General features: G+C 48.6%; 1 protein-coding gene across 2 annotated transcripts in view; it reads right to left on the bottom strand.

Annotated features, from left to right (window-relative positions):
• Positions 1 to 14976, bottom strand: part of TCF7L1 (transcription factor 7 like 1) — a 159814-nt gene extending 144838 nt beyond the window's left edge. The window contains exons 1-3 of one of the 2 annotated variants that reach the window (XM_025994435.2): positions 14637 to 14976; positions 14490 to 14553; positions 14149 to 14276 (exon numbers count right to left, since the gene is read on the bottom strand). In XM_025994435.2, coding sequence (XP_025850220.2) covers positions 14149 to 14276; positions 14490 to 14553; positions 14637 to 14894 — 450 coding nt within the window. In that variant the 5' untranslated portion in view covers positions 14895 to 14976. The remainder of the gene's footprint in view (positions 1 to 14148; positions 14277 to 14489; positions 14554 to 14636) is intronic. The other variant, XM_072767047.1, reaches the window with a different exon arrangement.
• Between the last annotated feature and the right edge of the window lie 1890 nt (positions 14977 to 16866).

Raw genomic sequence — 16866 nt, 5'->3', positions numbered from 1 at the left:
CAAAATAAATGGCTTGTAATCTTCAAAATTCAAGAACACAAGAAACACAAGCCAAACTGAAGAGCTGTTCTAGACTGAAGGAGACTAAAGAAAAGTGTAACACATGACCTTGGCTCATCTTGGACACCTCTCCAAAAAAAATTTTTTTTGAGATTATAAGTAATCTATACAACCAATGTAGGACTTAAATTCACAACCCTGAGATCAAGAGTCAAAGGCTCCATGGAGTGAGCCAGGCAGGTGCCTCCCAAATTCTTTTAAATGTTTTCTTTTGCCACAAAAGACAGTGGGAAGACAAGTGGCAACATTTGAACAAGGTCTATAAATTAGGCAATACTAATGTCTCTATGTTAATTTCTTTTTTTTTTTTAATAAAGATTTTATTTATCCATTCATGAGAGACATAGAGAGAGAGGCAGACATAGGCAGAGGGAGAAGCAGGCTCCCTGCAGGGAGCCTAATGCGAGACTCTCGATCCTAGGACCCCAGGATCACAACCTGAGCCCCTAAGACAGATGCTCAACCACTGAGCCACGCAGGTGCCCCTCTTGTTAATTTCCTGATTTGATAACTACATTGTAGTGATGGTCTTTGGTTTTAGGACATACATGTGAAGTTACCTGGGAGTAAGGGAGTACTGTATTTGCAACTTACTCTCAAATGGCTCAAAAATAAAGTTATGAAGAAACAGAAAGATAAAGAAAATACAGCTAATGGGACACCTGGGTGGCTCAGTCAGTTAAGCAGCTGCCTTCAGTTCAGGTCATGATCCCAGAGTCCCAAGATTGAGCCCCACATTGGGCTCCCTGCTCAGCGGGAGTCTGCTTCTCCCTCTACCCCTCACCCAGCTCTCATGATCTCTCTTTCTCTCTCTCTCTCTCTCTCTCTCTCTCTCTCTCTCTCTCTCACTCTCTCAAATAGATAAGTAAAATCTTAAAAAAAAAAAAAACCCAGAATATATAGCAAATATTAATGTTTAGAAAAATCTAGAGGAAAATACATGGGAATTCTTTGTACTATTTTGTACTTCTGTGTCTGAAATTATCTCAAAGTAAAAGCTTAATATTATTTAACATATATATTCCATATATTTGAACTAACAGTATATGTATCATTCTACTGACAGCTATTTGATTAAGAATTCACACAAACTGGCAATTCTGTTACAGTGATACGTTACTCTTTCCAAAGGTAACTGATAACCATATAAATTCAAAACCTTCACTAAGTACTAAAAGCTGATGTGCTAATTACATTTGTTGAAGCATTTCTGGTTCTCCTATATCATTTAATCATTTCCTATAAAAATATTTTCTAATTCTGCAAGGAAACATTCGCTTATTAAGGTATTGGTTAAAATTTTTGGCCACTAAACATCTTAATAAAGTTGTAATAATACTATAAATTATTTTAATGACATTTCTCACTTCTTTTTACATCCCAGAGATTCATTCTATGATGCAGTTAGTCTTAGCCTCGTGCAAATCCTGGTTTTAAAATGCAGTCTATTCAGCTAAAATGTTAATTCAGTAACCTTCAAATACACCATTATCCCCATTTTGCTGAAGAGTGCCCTGGGGCACCAAGGCACAGAGCCAGACCAACGCTGGGCTGGGATTCAAAGCAGAGACCAATCATGGCCAAACTCAAGTCCCAGACCCCTTCCTCCATACTGCCTCCCCAAGGGAAAGGAGTGGCCTGTCAGTGGGGTGTGCTCCTCTATTCCCTCAGACCTTGGGCTTCTCTCCACACAGTTCCTCTCTTCTCCTTCAGTGTCAGATACAAGCAACTGCTAATTTAAGGGCTCTCCCCAACTCCAGATGCTCTCAGCATCCCAGCCCCTCCCTACATTAACTCTTCATACAAGGGCCCTGTCATTGTGATCCATTTCCCTGTCCAGGAGTCAGCGCCTGAGTCTCCCACCCTGACAAGCATTTTATAACAGAAAAGCTTATGTTGCAAAGTGTTTTTGTGTCATGCAGGCCTCACAGAAAACAGTCAGATAATATAATGGATAAGCAGAGACCATATCCATTTTACAAAGAAAATAGTATTCAGGGGCGCCTGAATGGCTCAGTGAATGGAGCATTCAACTAAGGGTTGTGGGTTCGAGCCCAATGCTGGGTGTAGAAATTGTTGGAAAATACATTTTTTTTCTTTTTTAAAGATTTATTTATATATTCATGAGAGAGACAGAGAGAGAGAGGGGCAGAGACATAGGCAGAAGGAGAAGCAGTCTCCCCGTAGGGAGCCCAATGTGGGACTCAATCCTGGATCCTGGGATCATGCCCTGAGCCAAAAGCAGACGCCCAACCCCTGAGCCACCCAGGCGTCCCTGGAAAATAAAATCTTAAACAAAGAAAAAGAAAAGAATATTCATGCATGTACAAGCAAACAGGACTGGTCAGGAGTAGGAAGAAGGCAATAGATCAAATCAACAGATGCACGTGACAATATTTTATATCATGGTATCTAAGGAAACAAGTTTACCACCTCAAGATATGAGAAGAAAAACACAAGGGAAATTGGAGGAAACAGATTAAATGGAGCTGCAGAGCACAGAAAAGCAAAGAAAGATCAGGACGCAATGAACACTGTCTCTGAAACTGTAGAGAGACCAGCCATTCAAGCTATGCCCACCCCAGCCAGTAGCAGCAATTCAAAGTGCCTCCTATGGGAAAGAATTGGAGATGCCACCAAAATGAATAAATAGAGATGTTACGCCTCACTCCTCTTTTACTTGTACACATCATTTCTTTGTGCCTTGTTCCAAAGGTAATTGTCACATTAATTTGGTTGTCAACTCTCAGAGAGACACTCTAGCACTGTGGCTGGAATGATGGCTCTACCACTTTCCAGAAAGAGGACTCTCTGGGTCCCTCACTTCCACTGTCTCAGCTTCCTCCAGGATAAAACAGATCATGATATAAGACGTGCAAGCATTCAGTGTGGTCACAGTTGTAAACAGTGTGATATACAGTGCCCTGGAACAGTGCAGGTGCCCACAGGGCTGTTTTTTTTTAAATGCTGATGTTTAAATATTCATGCTATCAAACATTCAACAAATGTCTGTGAGTCACTCATTTTAAGTCTAGTGTTATGTTGTTGTTTTTTTTTAAGATTTTATTTATTTATTCATAGAGACGCAGAGAGAGAAGCAGGCTCCATGCAGAGAGCCCGACATGGGACTCGATCCAGGGTCTCCAGGATCACGCCCTGGGCTGCAGGCGGTGCTAAACCACTGCGCCACCAGGGCTGCCCTAGTGTTATGGTTTAAAAAAGAAGTATTTTGAGGTGCACTTTCTCTGCAACACTGCTTTCTGCAGGGCTCATGGTAGATCCCCTTGAGTAGTAGAGACAGTAAAGCCCAGTGATGCAACTGAGCCCTACTCCTGTTTCAACCCTCATAACTGATCCTGGCAAGCTCACAATCTCCCTGAACTTGTGCTCTTGAGGCTCCTCACAGGTGAGGTGGGCTGGATGCTCCCTTCCAGCTCAGAGGGCTACAAGGTGCCCAAGCAGGGTCCTTACAGAAGAATCGCGGGGAGGAATACCCAACTGACCCCTAGCAGGTATGTGTTATAAATCCATCAGACCTTAGCAACCCCGATTAATCCTTTTTTGGGATTTATGAAGGATGTAGTCCCAAACATCAAAAATCATTACTGCCAACACATCTGGACTTCTAAACTGATCAGCTTTTCCTACCGCTTATTCCTACTTTTGTTTTTCTTCCTCATTGTTAAAATTCATCCTTTTTTCTTTTAAAGTAAGCTCTATGCCCAACATAGAACTTGAACTCATAACCCTGAGATCATACTCCACTGATTGAGCCAACCGGGTGTCCCTAGATCATGTATCTTTTTAATGATAGTTACCTTTCATATCTAAGTCTTTTTGTTTTCCACACTTTTTTTTTATAGATGTTCCTGTAAATAATGGCCCCATTCACCGTATGACATATAAGACATTTATCTCACAAGATCTGGTCTCTTGTAATACCCAGATCTCCAGAAGGACTTAGCTAGGACCCCAAGTGCCTCCCCCAACTTCTATAAACCATACTCAGAAGCCCTTCCTCTTGGGATTCCTGGGGGGCTCAGCAGCTGAGTGTCTGCCTTTGGCTCAGGGTGTGATCACAGGTGCAGGGATCGAGTCCCACACTGGGTTCCCGGCATGGAGCCTGCTTCTCCCTCCTCCTGTGTCTCTGCCTCTCTCTATGTTGATCATAAAATAAACAAATCTTTAAAAAAAAATTAAAAAAAATATGGTATGCCTGGGGTGGCTCAGTGGTTGAGTATCTGCCTTCAGCTCAGGTCATGATCCCAGGGTCCAGGGATTGAGTCCTGCATGGGGCTGCCCACAGGGAGCCTGATTCTCCCTCTGCCTATGTCTCTGCCTCTCTGTCTCTCTCATGAATAAATAAATAAAATATTTTTTAAAAAATCTTCAGGGCAGCCCGGGTGGCTCAGCAGTTTAGTGCCACCTTCAGCCCAGGGCCTGATCCTGGAGACCCAGGATCGAGTCCCACGTCAGGCTCCCTGCATGAAGCCTGCTTCTCCCTCTGCCTGTGTCTCTGCCTCTCTCTCTCTCTCTCTCTTCTCTCTCTTCTGTGTCTCATGAATAAATAAATAAATAAATAAATAAATAAATAAATAAATAAATAAAATCTTTTCTTAAAAAATCTTCAAAATAAATAAATAATTTTTAAAAGAAAATAAAAATAAAAATAAAAAAGAAGCCCTTCCTATTAATCTTTCGACCATGCAATTGTTTTCAGAAAGAGACCACCTGAAAGGCAATTTGTGAAGTAAAAGAAAAAGCACTGAATTACCTGAATCCTAATTTCAAAACATCTTACACACACACACACACACACACGCAAAAAAAGGGGGAATAAGAGACTAACACATTCTCTGCAATTCCTAAAATAATTCTGTGTGTAAATGTTCAGTATTTATTTCTTTAATAGTCAACTTACTGAAATAGTTATAAATGACTGGTACTGATTTTTAACTTAGCTTTAAAAAGGCCACTTATTTATACAATATTTTATAAAATAAACAATAAGGACATAATATTTGCACACTTGGTTCGCCAGAGCTTGGTTTATTAACCAAACTATGTTGTAATACAAATTGCAGGGGTAGCAAGCAAGTTTACTCGTCCCATCTTCCTCTACACCAAAGACACACTTATGTATTTCTCCAGCCCTCCCCAATTTTAACAAGGAAAAACCGCCCCCAAATTCAAAAAAATTCTGTTAGTAGATAACCACTTTTTTTCTCCAAGGAGGTTACTGTGTGGTGGTGAAGTTCTGTGGGCCGCCCACTAAAGGTTATTTAAGTCCTCTGGAGTTGAGTCCTGGTAGGATAACTTAAACCCTAGCCATGCACTTAGACAACTGTTTATTTGGGAAGGTGCATTCCCAGGTCCAATTTGCAAAGTCGGAACAAACCGACCCACTCTCCACCCCAACTGATAACTCACATCAGAATTTCTGAACAGAGAAACAAAGGTCAGCTGTCCTCCCAATAGGAGGAGGAGCTAGTTACATCAGGCATGTGAGTAGTCACAAGGGTGGAATGGGAAGACCTAGACTTTAAACTCACAATCAAGTTCAAATCTTTGCACTGTCAATTACCAGAAGTGTGACCTTGAACGTGATACTTGACCTCTACTAATCTGCCTGCACAGTAGCAAAATGGGAATAACAAATAACTACTTCCAAGCAGGTTAGAAGCTATGAGAAATATTAAGGTTTTAACAGCTACTGCCAAGTGCTTTCCAAATAGGGTGGAGCTATTTACACCCTTCAGGAGCAACAAATGAAAGCACCTTTACCATACATTTGCCATCATTTAAGTCTTATTTAGACAACCCTGGGGGCACCTGAGTGGCTGAGTCAGTTAAGCATCTGCCTTCAGCTCAGGTCATGATCCCAGGGTCCTGGGTTGGAGCCCCACATCCAGCTCTCTGCTCAGTGCAGAGCCTGCTTCTCCCTTTCCTCCCAACTCATGCTCTCACTATCTCTGTCACTTTCTCTTTCTCCAATAAAATAAATAAATCTTAAAAAAAAAAAAAAAGGACAAAATCTCTGGTAATTTGGTGGAGAAAAGAAAAAGATTTTCATTATTTGCATTTTTTGACTACCTGGGAGACTAGACTGAACATTAGTTTCACATATGTGGTTGTTATTTGTAGTTTCTTCTTTTGGGAATTTTTTGTCTATCTTATGGTTACTCTCTACAATTATGGTGAACACTTGGGGCCTTGTTCCTCTTGAATGAAGCAGATTTCTTTCTTTTTATTTTTTCAAGATTTATTTGAGAGAGTGCATGCATGTGCACACACATGCCTGGGGAGAGGGGCAGAAGGAGAGAATCCTGAAGCAGACTCTCTGCTGACATTTAAAAAATGCTACAGCAGCACAGTTTGAGAGTCCGAGTGTGAGTTCATTGCCTGTCCAGAGGATTCTAGGTAACTAGAGTTATCACCCCTTATCACTTTCACAAAAGCTCCTGCAAAGGGCCATGTTTAGGAAAACACTTTTATGGTTGTACTTTCAAAGTCTGAAATGTATTTCTAACCTGTTTACTTTCCCATGAAAATCTGTAGGCTATATAATGAAAAGATCTAAGATTCTGAAATTTATTTAGAACCTTAAAGGTATGTCAATTGAGGTAACTCAGAGCATCTCTGACACCTTATGAGTCTAAGAAAGCAAGTCTACATTACCCAGAGTGGTTCAATGAGCAGCACATACAGTACAGAAGAGAAAAGGCGAGTCTCCTTCACTTCCCTAGTGTTCCCTTCATTCCTGAATGCCAGGGTTTTGGCAACTGCAATTTATTTCATTGTCCCTGAAATCCAATCCAGTTTGAGAGAAGAGAAGACAATAAACATAGGACATATAAAAACCTCCTCTAAAAATATATGATCAGGTTAGCCTATTTGGACATTTTCTACACTCTTTTAAGCGGCCAGCCTCCTTTCCCATCCCAATTATCACATCCCAGTATCTGCCCCTGACAGCAAATGAGTTGTGTTTTTTGTTTTTGTTTTTGTTTTTTTTTTGAGTTGTGTTTTGATTCCCATCTTTGCCCTCCTTCAAATAAGCCAGCTGCAGACATTTAAAAAAAGAGGAAACATTTCCCAGGTGTGCCCTATCTTTCGATCAGTGCACTTTGTTTCATTATTTAAATGTAGCTAAAAGGTTCCCAAAGTTTTTGAGTTTTCTAATGGGGTACAGACGAGCAGCTTGCACTACCAAAATGTCCAGGACTCTCACCCTAGCCAACTGGCCCTTGGTTTGAGAACACCAAAGCTATCTAGCCATCCAATGCACTTGCCCCTCAATTTCTGCCAACTTCACCTCTGCATTTTTCCACATTCTCATCTTCAACTCTTGGTCTACTCTGTAAAATTGGGAGAACATCTACTGCTGAGTGTCCTTCCATCAATGAAATAAGACTGCCTTCTGGGATCCCTGGGTGGCTCAGCAGTTAAGCAACTGCCTTTGGCCCGTGGTGTGATCCTGGAGTTCCAGGATCGAGTCCCACGTCGGGCTCCCTGCATGGAGCCTGCTTCTCCCTCTGCCTGTGTCTTTGCCTCTCTCTGTGTCTCTCATGGATAAATAAATAAAATATTTAAAAAATAATAATAATAAGACTGCCTTCTTCCCAGTTCTAGCCCCATTGCCTCCTCCTGTCTTCTCCCCCATTCATCTTCCACCCTACCCTCCTGCCCTACAAACAAGCTCCCACTCCAGTATCCCAAATATACTTTGCTCCATGGCCTTGGCTCTTCCTTCCCCCTTGCCACGGCCAAACTTCTTAAATAGGTTGTCCAGAGTCTGGTTTTCAATATCTCCCAGGTTACGGTAGACAGAGGCAGACAGGAGAGGCAGCTTGCCACTGGGGGCATCTGGTGTCAGGTTCTGGCTCAGTGAGGAACCGACCACTCTCTGGGACCAATCCACAGCACAGCATCTGGGTGCCCAAACTAGGAAGTGCTGAGCTAGTATCTCTGCCTCCCTATCTTTATCAACCCCACTCACCTGGATTACTTGTTTTACTGGACACCAGTAACTTCCTAATTGCTAAATTCCCAAAGCTCCTCTTCACTCCACCATCTTCTTGTCCCCTCTCTTTGTGGCATCTGACATTGAGGACTAGCTTCCAGGATGTCACAGGACCTAGGCACTCCTCTTACCTTGGCAAAGGCTCCTTTCCATGCTGCCTCAGTGACTTCTTTCTCTGCTCTGAGCATCCTGTCCTGGCTCCCTTGCATCACCTACCTGCTGCAATTTCAACTATCCACTCATCATCCCCTCAAAACCTATGCATCTCCAATGAACCTTAGCAGTTCCTCCACACGAAAGCCCCTCACAGCCTGTGTGAATTCTGTAATTGCAGAATTAGTTTGTGAGTATCTGTCCGGCATGGGGCAGGCAAAGATGACACACCGGGGCCCCACCTGGAAGAAATCATTTATTTCCCCCCGGGTCACCAAGGCTCAGACAGCAAGGGTCAATTGCAACATCAGTCACTTTCTGCCTCCAGTTACTACCCTTTCCCACATAAACTCAAGCAACCATTCCAGTCTTTCCCATCCTATCCTTCCTTTCCATTCAGACACTTGTGGGCACTTTTCACCCCACCCCAGACTCCTATGAGTCTCCTAATCCTCGCAGCTGCTTCCAGGTCCTCTCCCTCCAATCACTATGATCTAAGTACACATACCAGTCACATCACTTGCCAGCATAACTTTCAATTGTCCTCTGCTGCTTCTTGATTAAGACGGGATTCTTGGAGTGACGTTGAAGGCCTCCCATGCCCTGGCCTCTCATCTTTCCAGGCAAATGGAGTAACCTGTATTACCCCAAACAGCCCTGAACTTTTGGTCTCCCAGTACTGGCTTCTACCTCATGATTGCGGTGCAAGATGACTATACTGTTTACATTTTTTATAATTAACAAGAATCACTTTGAACTAATGAATGACTAAGTTTGGGGACTAGTTTGGGTTCTTTGGGTTTTTTTATTTTTATTTTTAAGTAATCACTACACCCAGTGTGGAACTCGAACTCACGACCTTGGGATCAGGAGTCACATGCTTAATAAACTGAGCCAGCCAGGCACCTCAGAGACTCATTTGAAACAACCTCCTCTCCCAATGTTCCTTTTTCATGCTAGCCCAGAACAACTTTTCTATTTTCTTTGCTCTGAAAATTGTTTTCTGGACTTTACGGACTCTTAACATAGACTTTCTATTAGAGTGGTCTGGGTTAACACCACTTCAATTTTTAAGACTGTAGAGCAAAGCTGGGTTTACTTCATCCTATTTCCCACTGCCCATGGCAGATCCTCCATAAATATCAGATGAAGTTGAGGAGTTATGAATTCATCTTAAAGGATGCCAATCTTAATTTCCCCAGTTGGAAAAGTTCAGTCGACTCTAAATTGGAATATCTAAGTAGGGCAGCTGCATATTTGGATTATTGCATCTTTCAAAGAGTTACTCATCGAAATTATTTTTTAGGTCCCAATTTTTTTGGCAACTTTGCACATCACTGTAAAGCCAGGAACACTACATTAAAGGTTAGATTTTTGTCTCCTAGCCTACCTTCTCAAGAATCCCAAGATGTGGGGCACCTGAGTGGCTCAGTGGCTGAGTGTCTGCCTTTGGCTCAGGTTGTGATCCAGGGATCCTGGGACAGAGTCCCACATCAAGCTCCCAAGAGCCTGCTTCTCCCTCTACCTATGTCTCTGCCTCTCTCAATCTCTCATGGATAAGTAAATAAAATCTTAAAAAAAAAAAAAAATCCCAAGATGTGAAATCAATGAAGAATGAGTCGAACCTGTAACTTTCTAAAAGTATCTACCCAATGGAAAAAGCCTGATAGCGTTCAAGCACCCACCCCAGAGTTTGTCACCCGTTGTCACCCTAGGAATCCGAGTGCCAAAACTGTAACAACTCAGGCAGGGCCCCTGCAAAAGCTTATTCCATGTAAAAAGCCCTCATTAAACCCTGAGTTAGGGCAGCCCGGGTGGCTCAGCTGTTTAGCGCTGCCTTCAGCCCAGGGCCTGATCCTGGAGACCTGGGATGAGTCCCATGTCAGGCTCCCAGCATGGAGCCTGCTTCTCCCTCTGCCTGTGTCTCTGCCTATGTGTGTGTGTATGTGTGTGTGTGTGTGTGTGTGTGTGTGTGTGTGTCATGAATAAATAAATAAAATCTTTAAAAAAAATAGAATCTTTAAAAAAAAAAACAACAACAACAACAAAAAAAAACCCTGAGTTATATTTAGGGGGAAAAAAAGACAAGTTATATTTAGACGAAATGGCTTTACAGAATTTTACCAAAAGCAGCATGTTTATACTGACCTTCCAAAAGAAAAGGATTTACTTATTCGCTTTTACACACAATTCCTAAAGGCAGACAACTTCTCTATCTGTACACAAGGATTTCTGCTGGGGTTCCTTTGTGTCAGGAAGAAAACAGGAGCATCCGGGATACCCGCAAGACTTGCCATGGGCAGCAGTGGGATACGAAGGACTTAAAACAAGCATACATTTGGAGAACAGAACCATCTCCTACAGAAACCTGAGTTGAGCTGGTCAGAAGAAGGCACCAGCAAGTGATGCTTGAGCTACAAGGGAGTAGCTCTTAAATGTAGAAACTGGACCCAAACACCACAGACTCCCTTGGCAATTCTACCCAGAACTGTTCTTTCCCAAAATGTCGTCAGTGCTCATGTCATGGTCAAACTACTCTCTACCAGGTCATAGTTAAGTCGCCAAACCACATTCAGCATTTTCGGGTGGACTCTTACTAATTAGTCTTACACTATTTTTGACACCCACTTTCTTCTGGGTTGGCTTACATTTTCCTAACAAAAAACTAGTCAACAGCACCAAGGTGGTTTAATAAATTTGTGAAGTCTTTTCATGAATGAATATATAATTTCAGGGTGGCTATTTGAAGGAGTGAAAGTCGGTTTGTGGCGGTTATTCATCTCTTCATAGGCCACAGGGTCCCCAGGGCTCCAGAGGAGAATGAATCATGGCTTGGAGGCTTGGCACACACCCCAGACTAAGGGGACCTCTTCTCTAAAGAGCCTCAGGAAGAGGCCACTTCCCAGCCTCCCAGCCAAGCCAGAGTGCAGGGCAAAGGTAATGCATGGGGAAGAGATGGCCAGCCCCCAGTCATCCCAGCAGGAATGATGCCAGGGGATAAGGGTGTTGCAGCCCTGCCGCTTGCTATTCCGAGGGTCAATTAACACCCTGAGAACACTCCAGCCAATCCTACTTTTGCTTGTGGCTTGGTATTTCCAGAAAGTGTGAGAGCAGCGGAGAAGTGAAGTCACCCAATTTTATACTACTTACAGGCTTTAGACGAGCAACGCCTAAGGTCGTGAAATTTATTAGTAAAACAGAAAAAGACCCGGGATGCCAAAGACGAGCAGATCATGTATTCTAGGCACCCCCTCCCCCACTTCAGTACCTCCCCCACCCATCCCCAACCCCCTATCTATCTTACATTCACTTTACCAGGCTTGGACCCCAACAGAGGGCCACTTTGTCAGCACCTACTGTTTGCCTACTGTGAGAACCACATTAATTACAACAATATAATCATCCACAGGAAAAGCATCATCTCAACCTTACAGTCCAGACAATCAAGTGCTTAAGTGTTTCCTCACTTGCTTTCCTAAAAACCCACGATGCTCAAGGATAGGGTCAAAATTAGCAGGTTCTACGGGGCTCATCTAACTGCAGGATACTTTCCCAGTACATCCATGAACTTTGTAACCAGACAGGCCTAACGTAGCTCAAGGCAGACACATAAGGGGCTCAGAAACAACAGGAAATTGAAACTACTTCTGTCAGGCAGTTCACCAGGGAGACATGATTTCCTACAGGAGTGGGACAGGGCAGACTAAGTCCCTGAGGAAAGGCTGCCGGCTAGAGACTCCAGTGTCCCTGGAGGCTTCAAAGGAAGACGGTGACATGGGCCAGGGCAGGGAACAGCTGCAGGAACGAGCAGGGACTGTCAGAGACAGGCAGAAAAAGGTTGGGTTCCCCAAGGAGGGCTCCAACATTCCCAGGCAGCCCTGGATTTGGGAAATCTGGAATCCCCAGCGCCAGGGAGAACTGGCCTGTGAGAGTTCTTAGGCAAAAGAACATGTAAGGTGAAAGCAGGAAGGCAGGGCAGTAGAAGATGGTAGAAAGAAGGGATCGGAAACACACGCAGAAAACCTGTCCCCTGGGGTGGGGGTGGGGAGCAAGCAATGAAGCCAGGCAGTTGTTAGAGTCGCCAGAGTCGCCACTCAAAGAGGAAGAATCAAAACACCCTATGGAGAACTGGATAGGTGGAAGGAATATCCTGCTTGAGGGAAATTATTGGTCATATTTGGGACATTTCTGGTGACTTTATCTGTACCACCTGGACAGATGGACCTGGATCAGTGCTGACTCACAGACCTTAATGCCTCCCAGGCTCCTCTTTCCAGATGTACATCTAATGGCAAATGGAAAAATGGGACTTTGTCAGTACCACCCTCTCACACACAAAGTTCCAGGGACCCTAGCAAAACGGCTTTCAAAACCCTTTGGGAACTGAGCTACGTCGGCCCACAGGAAAAAGAATCAGTGAAAACCTAAACAAAGTAGCTGGAGCTTGTTTTGCTCGACTTTTACTTTAACCACTTTCAATATGAATAAGAAAAGGCACCAGTCAGATGCCCAGATCCAGCTTATATTCAGGACTGCCTGGGGTGCTCTGAAGCAGGGACAAAGCTGCTGGGCTTTCCCTGCTGGAAAGGTGAAGGTGTGTGGTCCCCCGCCCCTCTCCCCAGGTAGGAGCGCCCTACCTCCCCTCTCACATCCCTTCCGGCCAGGAGAGCGCCTTCGCTGACCCCACAGCGGGGCCTCCGCTCTCCACCGACCCTGTACCAGGACAGCAGGCAGCGCCCACTCAGCACCAAGCCCTTCTCAGCCGGCCCTTTCATTGTGATCATTATTTAGGCATAAACTGAGTCTGTCGGGCCTGCTCCTGAGGCGCCAACACCTCCCGCCCCCCACATCAAGAACGAACTGGTGGGCACCGGGAAGCAAAGAGAACCACGGCGGTGCGCGTGGCGCCCAAGGGACAGCGAGTCAGAGGCTGACACGCAGTCCCCGTAGATGGGAGCTCTGCCATGGAACCCAGCACCTGGGCAGCCGACCCTGGGACGGGGAGAGGTGGTGCCTCGCGGGCACACAAAGGCCTCGCCGGCCCAGGGCTGCGCCCCTCGCGACGCGGGGGGCTCCAGTTTAGGGCCAGGGAGGGGGCGATGGAATCCACCCTCATTTGCACGTCGTCTGGGGCCCGGTCAATTTGCTTAATCACGGCTCTAAATGCCAGCGCGCACCACACAATGCGCGCCCATTAACAGGTTTAAAGTGTCGCTGCGCTCGCTTTAAATGAGAAAAGCCGGCAACAAAGGGGGAAAAAGCCAAGTTCCTCAACTTGAAGAATGCCTCGGGTCACCCTCGAAATCATCTAGGCCAGTTTAAAATCCCAAGCTCCGCAGAACAGTTGAGGCCCAGCCCGAAGGCTGGGGGTGGGGAGGGGAGGGGAGTGGAGGGGAGGGGAGGGGGGGGTGTGAATAATCCGCCGCGAACACTGGGTTTCTTAGGAACCGACTCACCGCCGCGCAGTGAAACTGAGGTCGGGGGCTACGTCGCCAACCCAGCTCCCCCGGCCCGCTGCCCAACTGCCAGGGGAGAGCTGACGGATTTCCAAGGAGGAAAGCGAGACGCCCCCCGCCCCCACCACCACCACCAAAAAAAAAAAAAAAAGCCGGCCCAAATCCAAGTTTTCCTTTACTGCCGGCAAAGAATTTTGGAGGCCAGGGAACACCCCCAGAAGTGGACCCCAAAACGTCTGCCCCGCAAACAGGGAAACGCGAAGGAACTTTGCTTTCATCCCGACACTGACCGGCGCAGCCGAACCCTGGGCCGCCGCAGGACAGTTCAACTCCCAACTCCGCAAACACTTTCCGCCCAGGATCCTCCCGGGACGCCCCATCCCCCACCCCATCGCCGAGCCCGGGGCGCATCCCGCGGGCGCCCCCCCGCCGCGGCGCAGCCCCGCGGGCACTCACCGTGCGCGCTCCTCCGGGAGACAAGGGTCCGTTGGAGAGGTACGGACTGCTCAAGTCCGGGATCATCAGGAACGGGTACCCGGGGTACGGGGGGCCCTTAAAGAACGCGCCGTCCTGGGGCCTTCTCACTGCGGGCAAGACCGAGGCGGGGGTGAGGCCTGGGCCCCGGGACGGCGCGGCGGCAGGGCCCCCGGGCGGGGACCGCGCTCCAGGACGGCCGCGGCCGCGGGGGGCGCACAGCGGGGGTGAGGCCGCGGGGCCAGGGGAACCGGGGGCGGCCCGAGGTCAGGCGCCCGGCGCGGCGGGGCCCGGGCCCGGGGGCCGCCCCGACCCGCACGTACCTTCGGCGAAATAGTCCCGCGGCTTCTGGAAGGCGTCCCGGGCGGGCTGCGGGCGCCTCTCCGCCTGCGGAGGAGACACAAAGGCGAGGGCGGGTGAGCGGGCGCGGGGCCGGGGTCCCCCGAGGTCGGCCGCGGGAGCCCCCTTACCTCCGAGTCCGAGCTGCTGCTCTGGTTCTCCGACTCGTTGACCAGGGACGACTTGACCTCGTCCAGGTCCCGCTGCGCGGAGGCACTGTCGCTGCTCGGCTCCTGCTCCTCGCCCCCCTCGTCTTGGAAGGGGATCAGCTCGTCGTTCGCCCCGAGGTCGTCCCCTCCGCCGGCCGCCCCGGCGCCCGAGCCGCCGCCGCCGCCGCCCCCGCCCCCGCCGCCCCCGCCGCCGCCGCCGCCGCCGCCGAGCTGGGGCATGGTGGGGCCGCCGCTCTCCGAGCCCCTCGCCGCCCGCGCCCGGCCCGGCCCGGCCCGGCGCCCGCCCCTCCCTCGCTCCCTCCGGCTCGCCGGCCCGCTCGGCTCGCCGCCGCGGCGGCCGCAGCAACAAAGTTTGACAGGGCGTGGCCCGGCGGGAAGCGGGCCCGCGCGGCCGGGCCGGGGCGGGGGCGGGGGCGGGGGCGGGGGCGGCTGCGCTCGGGCCCCTCCGGCAGCGCCCAGCCCAGGGCTCCCCAAGTCGCCGCCGCCGCCGCCGCCGCCGCCGCCGCCTGCTCGGCCGGGGCGTCCCAGCGCCTGGTCCGCCGGGGAGGGGCGAGCGGCGGAGGAAGGAGGGATCGCCGGTCTGGGCAGGGGGGCGGAGGGAGGAGCCCCGGCTGCAAGCTGACACCCGCGCGCCTCGCCTCGCCTCGCCTCGCCTCGCGGAACCCGGAGAGCCCCGGCGCGCACGCCCTCGCTCGCACTCACTCGCACTCCGCTCGTCACACCTTCCGGGGGCTGCGCCTCCCGCCGCGCGGACCGCCCTCGCCCCCCGCCTCGCCCCGACCCGCGCCGCTGCGCCCGCCGCCCCGCCCCCGCCCCCGCCCGGCATCCCCTAACTTTCTTGCGAAGAGCCCCCAGGACTCCGCACCGCTTCCACACCCCCTCCCACCGCTTCGGCGCGCTGGCGGGCGGCACTGCCCCCTGCGGGAGAGCTGCGGACGCGCAGACCCGCGGCGGCGGCCCCGGAGCTCGGGACCCCGCCAGCCGGCTCGGCCTCCGGGGTGCGCAGGACGCAGGGTCGGGCAACTTGGCGGCTCCCTGGAAGATCCCGGGCGGCCTTCCGCTCCTCAACCGGTGGGGTTCCAGCGCGTCCCCCCCTAGCCTGGGGTTTTTACCTTGCTCAGGTGTCTAAAGTCACTGGCCACAGAAATCCCAAAGATCGCCTTCGCCCCATAGTCCCGGACCCGGTGCGTAAACCACTAACTCACAGTCTCGGTTTCAGAAACCATTCGGATTTGGTTCGTTGAGAAGGAAAACTGTGTGCCTGTGACCTCAGAAGCCATTCACAAAGCTGCCTCGGAAGCCAAGGAGCATATATAAAAAATAACCCAGCCAGGGCAGCCCCGGTGGCGCAGCGGTTTAGTGTAGCCTGCAGCCCGGCTGTGATCCTGGAGACCCGGGATCAAGTCCCACATCGGGCTCCCTGCATGGAGCCTGCTTCTGTCTCTGCCCCCCCCCCTTTCTCTCTGTGTTTCTATGAATAAATAAATAAAATCTTTAAAAAAAAAGGAAAGAAAACCCAACCAGCCTCATGCTTGGTTGCCTCTTATAATTACATTAACATAGCATCCCTCTCCAGCCAGTTTGGGAAAGTTTTAAAAACTGGATCTCGGGGATCCACAGTGAGGAAGTGTTGGCGAAAGCATCCATTTTAAAAGCAAACTGAGAGGCAGTATGGGAATACCTAAAACTATTTTCAGCACAACTGGCCAGGGGTCTTTTCTCTAGAGATTCCGTCCCCCCCACCCCCCACCCCCCCCCCCCCCACACACACACACGAACAAAGTCAGAGATACAAGTACAAGAAGTTCAAAGCAGGGAGGTTGAAAGGATGAGTTCTGGGTCTCACAGTCAGTGTATGTGCAGCACCCGGCTCATCAGAATGAGGCCCCTGCACATGTGGATCCTAGAATGATTTTGGAGAAACATTAAATGAAAGTATATATGACATCCACTCTTTCATTTTGTTCTTTAAAAATTAAATATATATGTTTCGGTACAGAAAGAAGTCTGCGAAGATACACACCAAGTTATCAAATACATCTGAGAAAGGGGATAGAAGAGAGCCTGTTTTGTTCCGTTTTCTACATACTTTACTGTTTATCACAACCAAGGATGCCTTACCTCTTTTTACACAATTGATACATGAACAGTCTCAAAACTTCCAAGCAATATCCATGGATCTTGAATAGTA

The sequence above is a fragment of the Vulpes vulpes genome, chromosome 8 (genome assembly GCF_048418805.1).
Source record: "Vulpes vulpes isolate BD-2025 chromosome 8, VulVul3, whole genome shotgun sequence".
Lineage (NCBI taxonomy): Eukaryota > Metazoa > Chordata > Mammalia > Carnivora > Canidae > Vulpes > Vulpes vulpes.
Note: the sequence above shows the minus strand (reverse complement) of the source record. Positions and strands in the feature narration are given on the sequence as shown.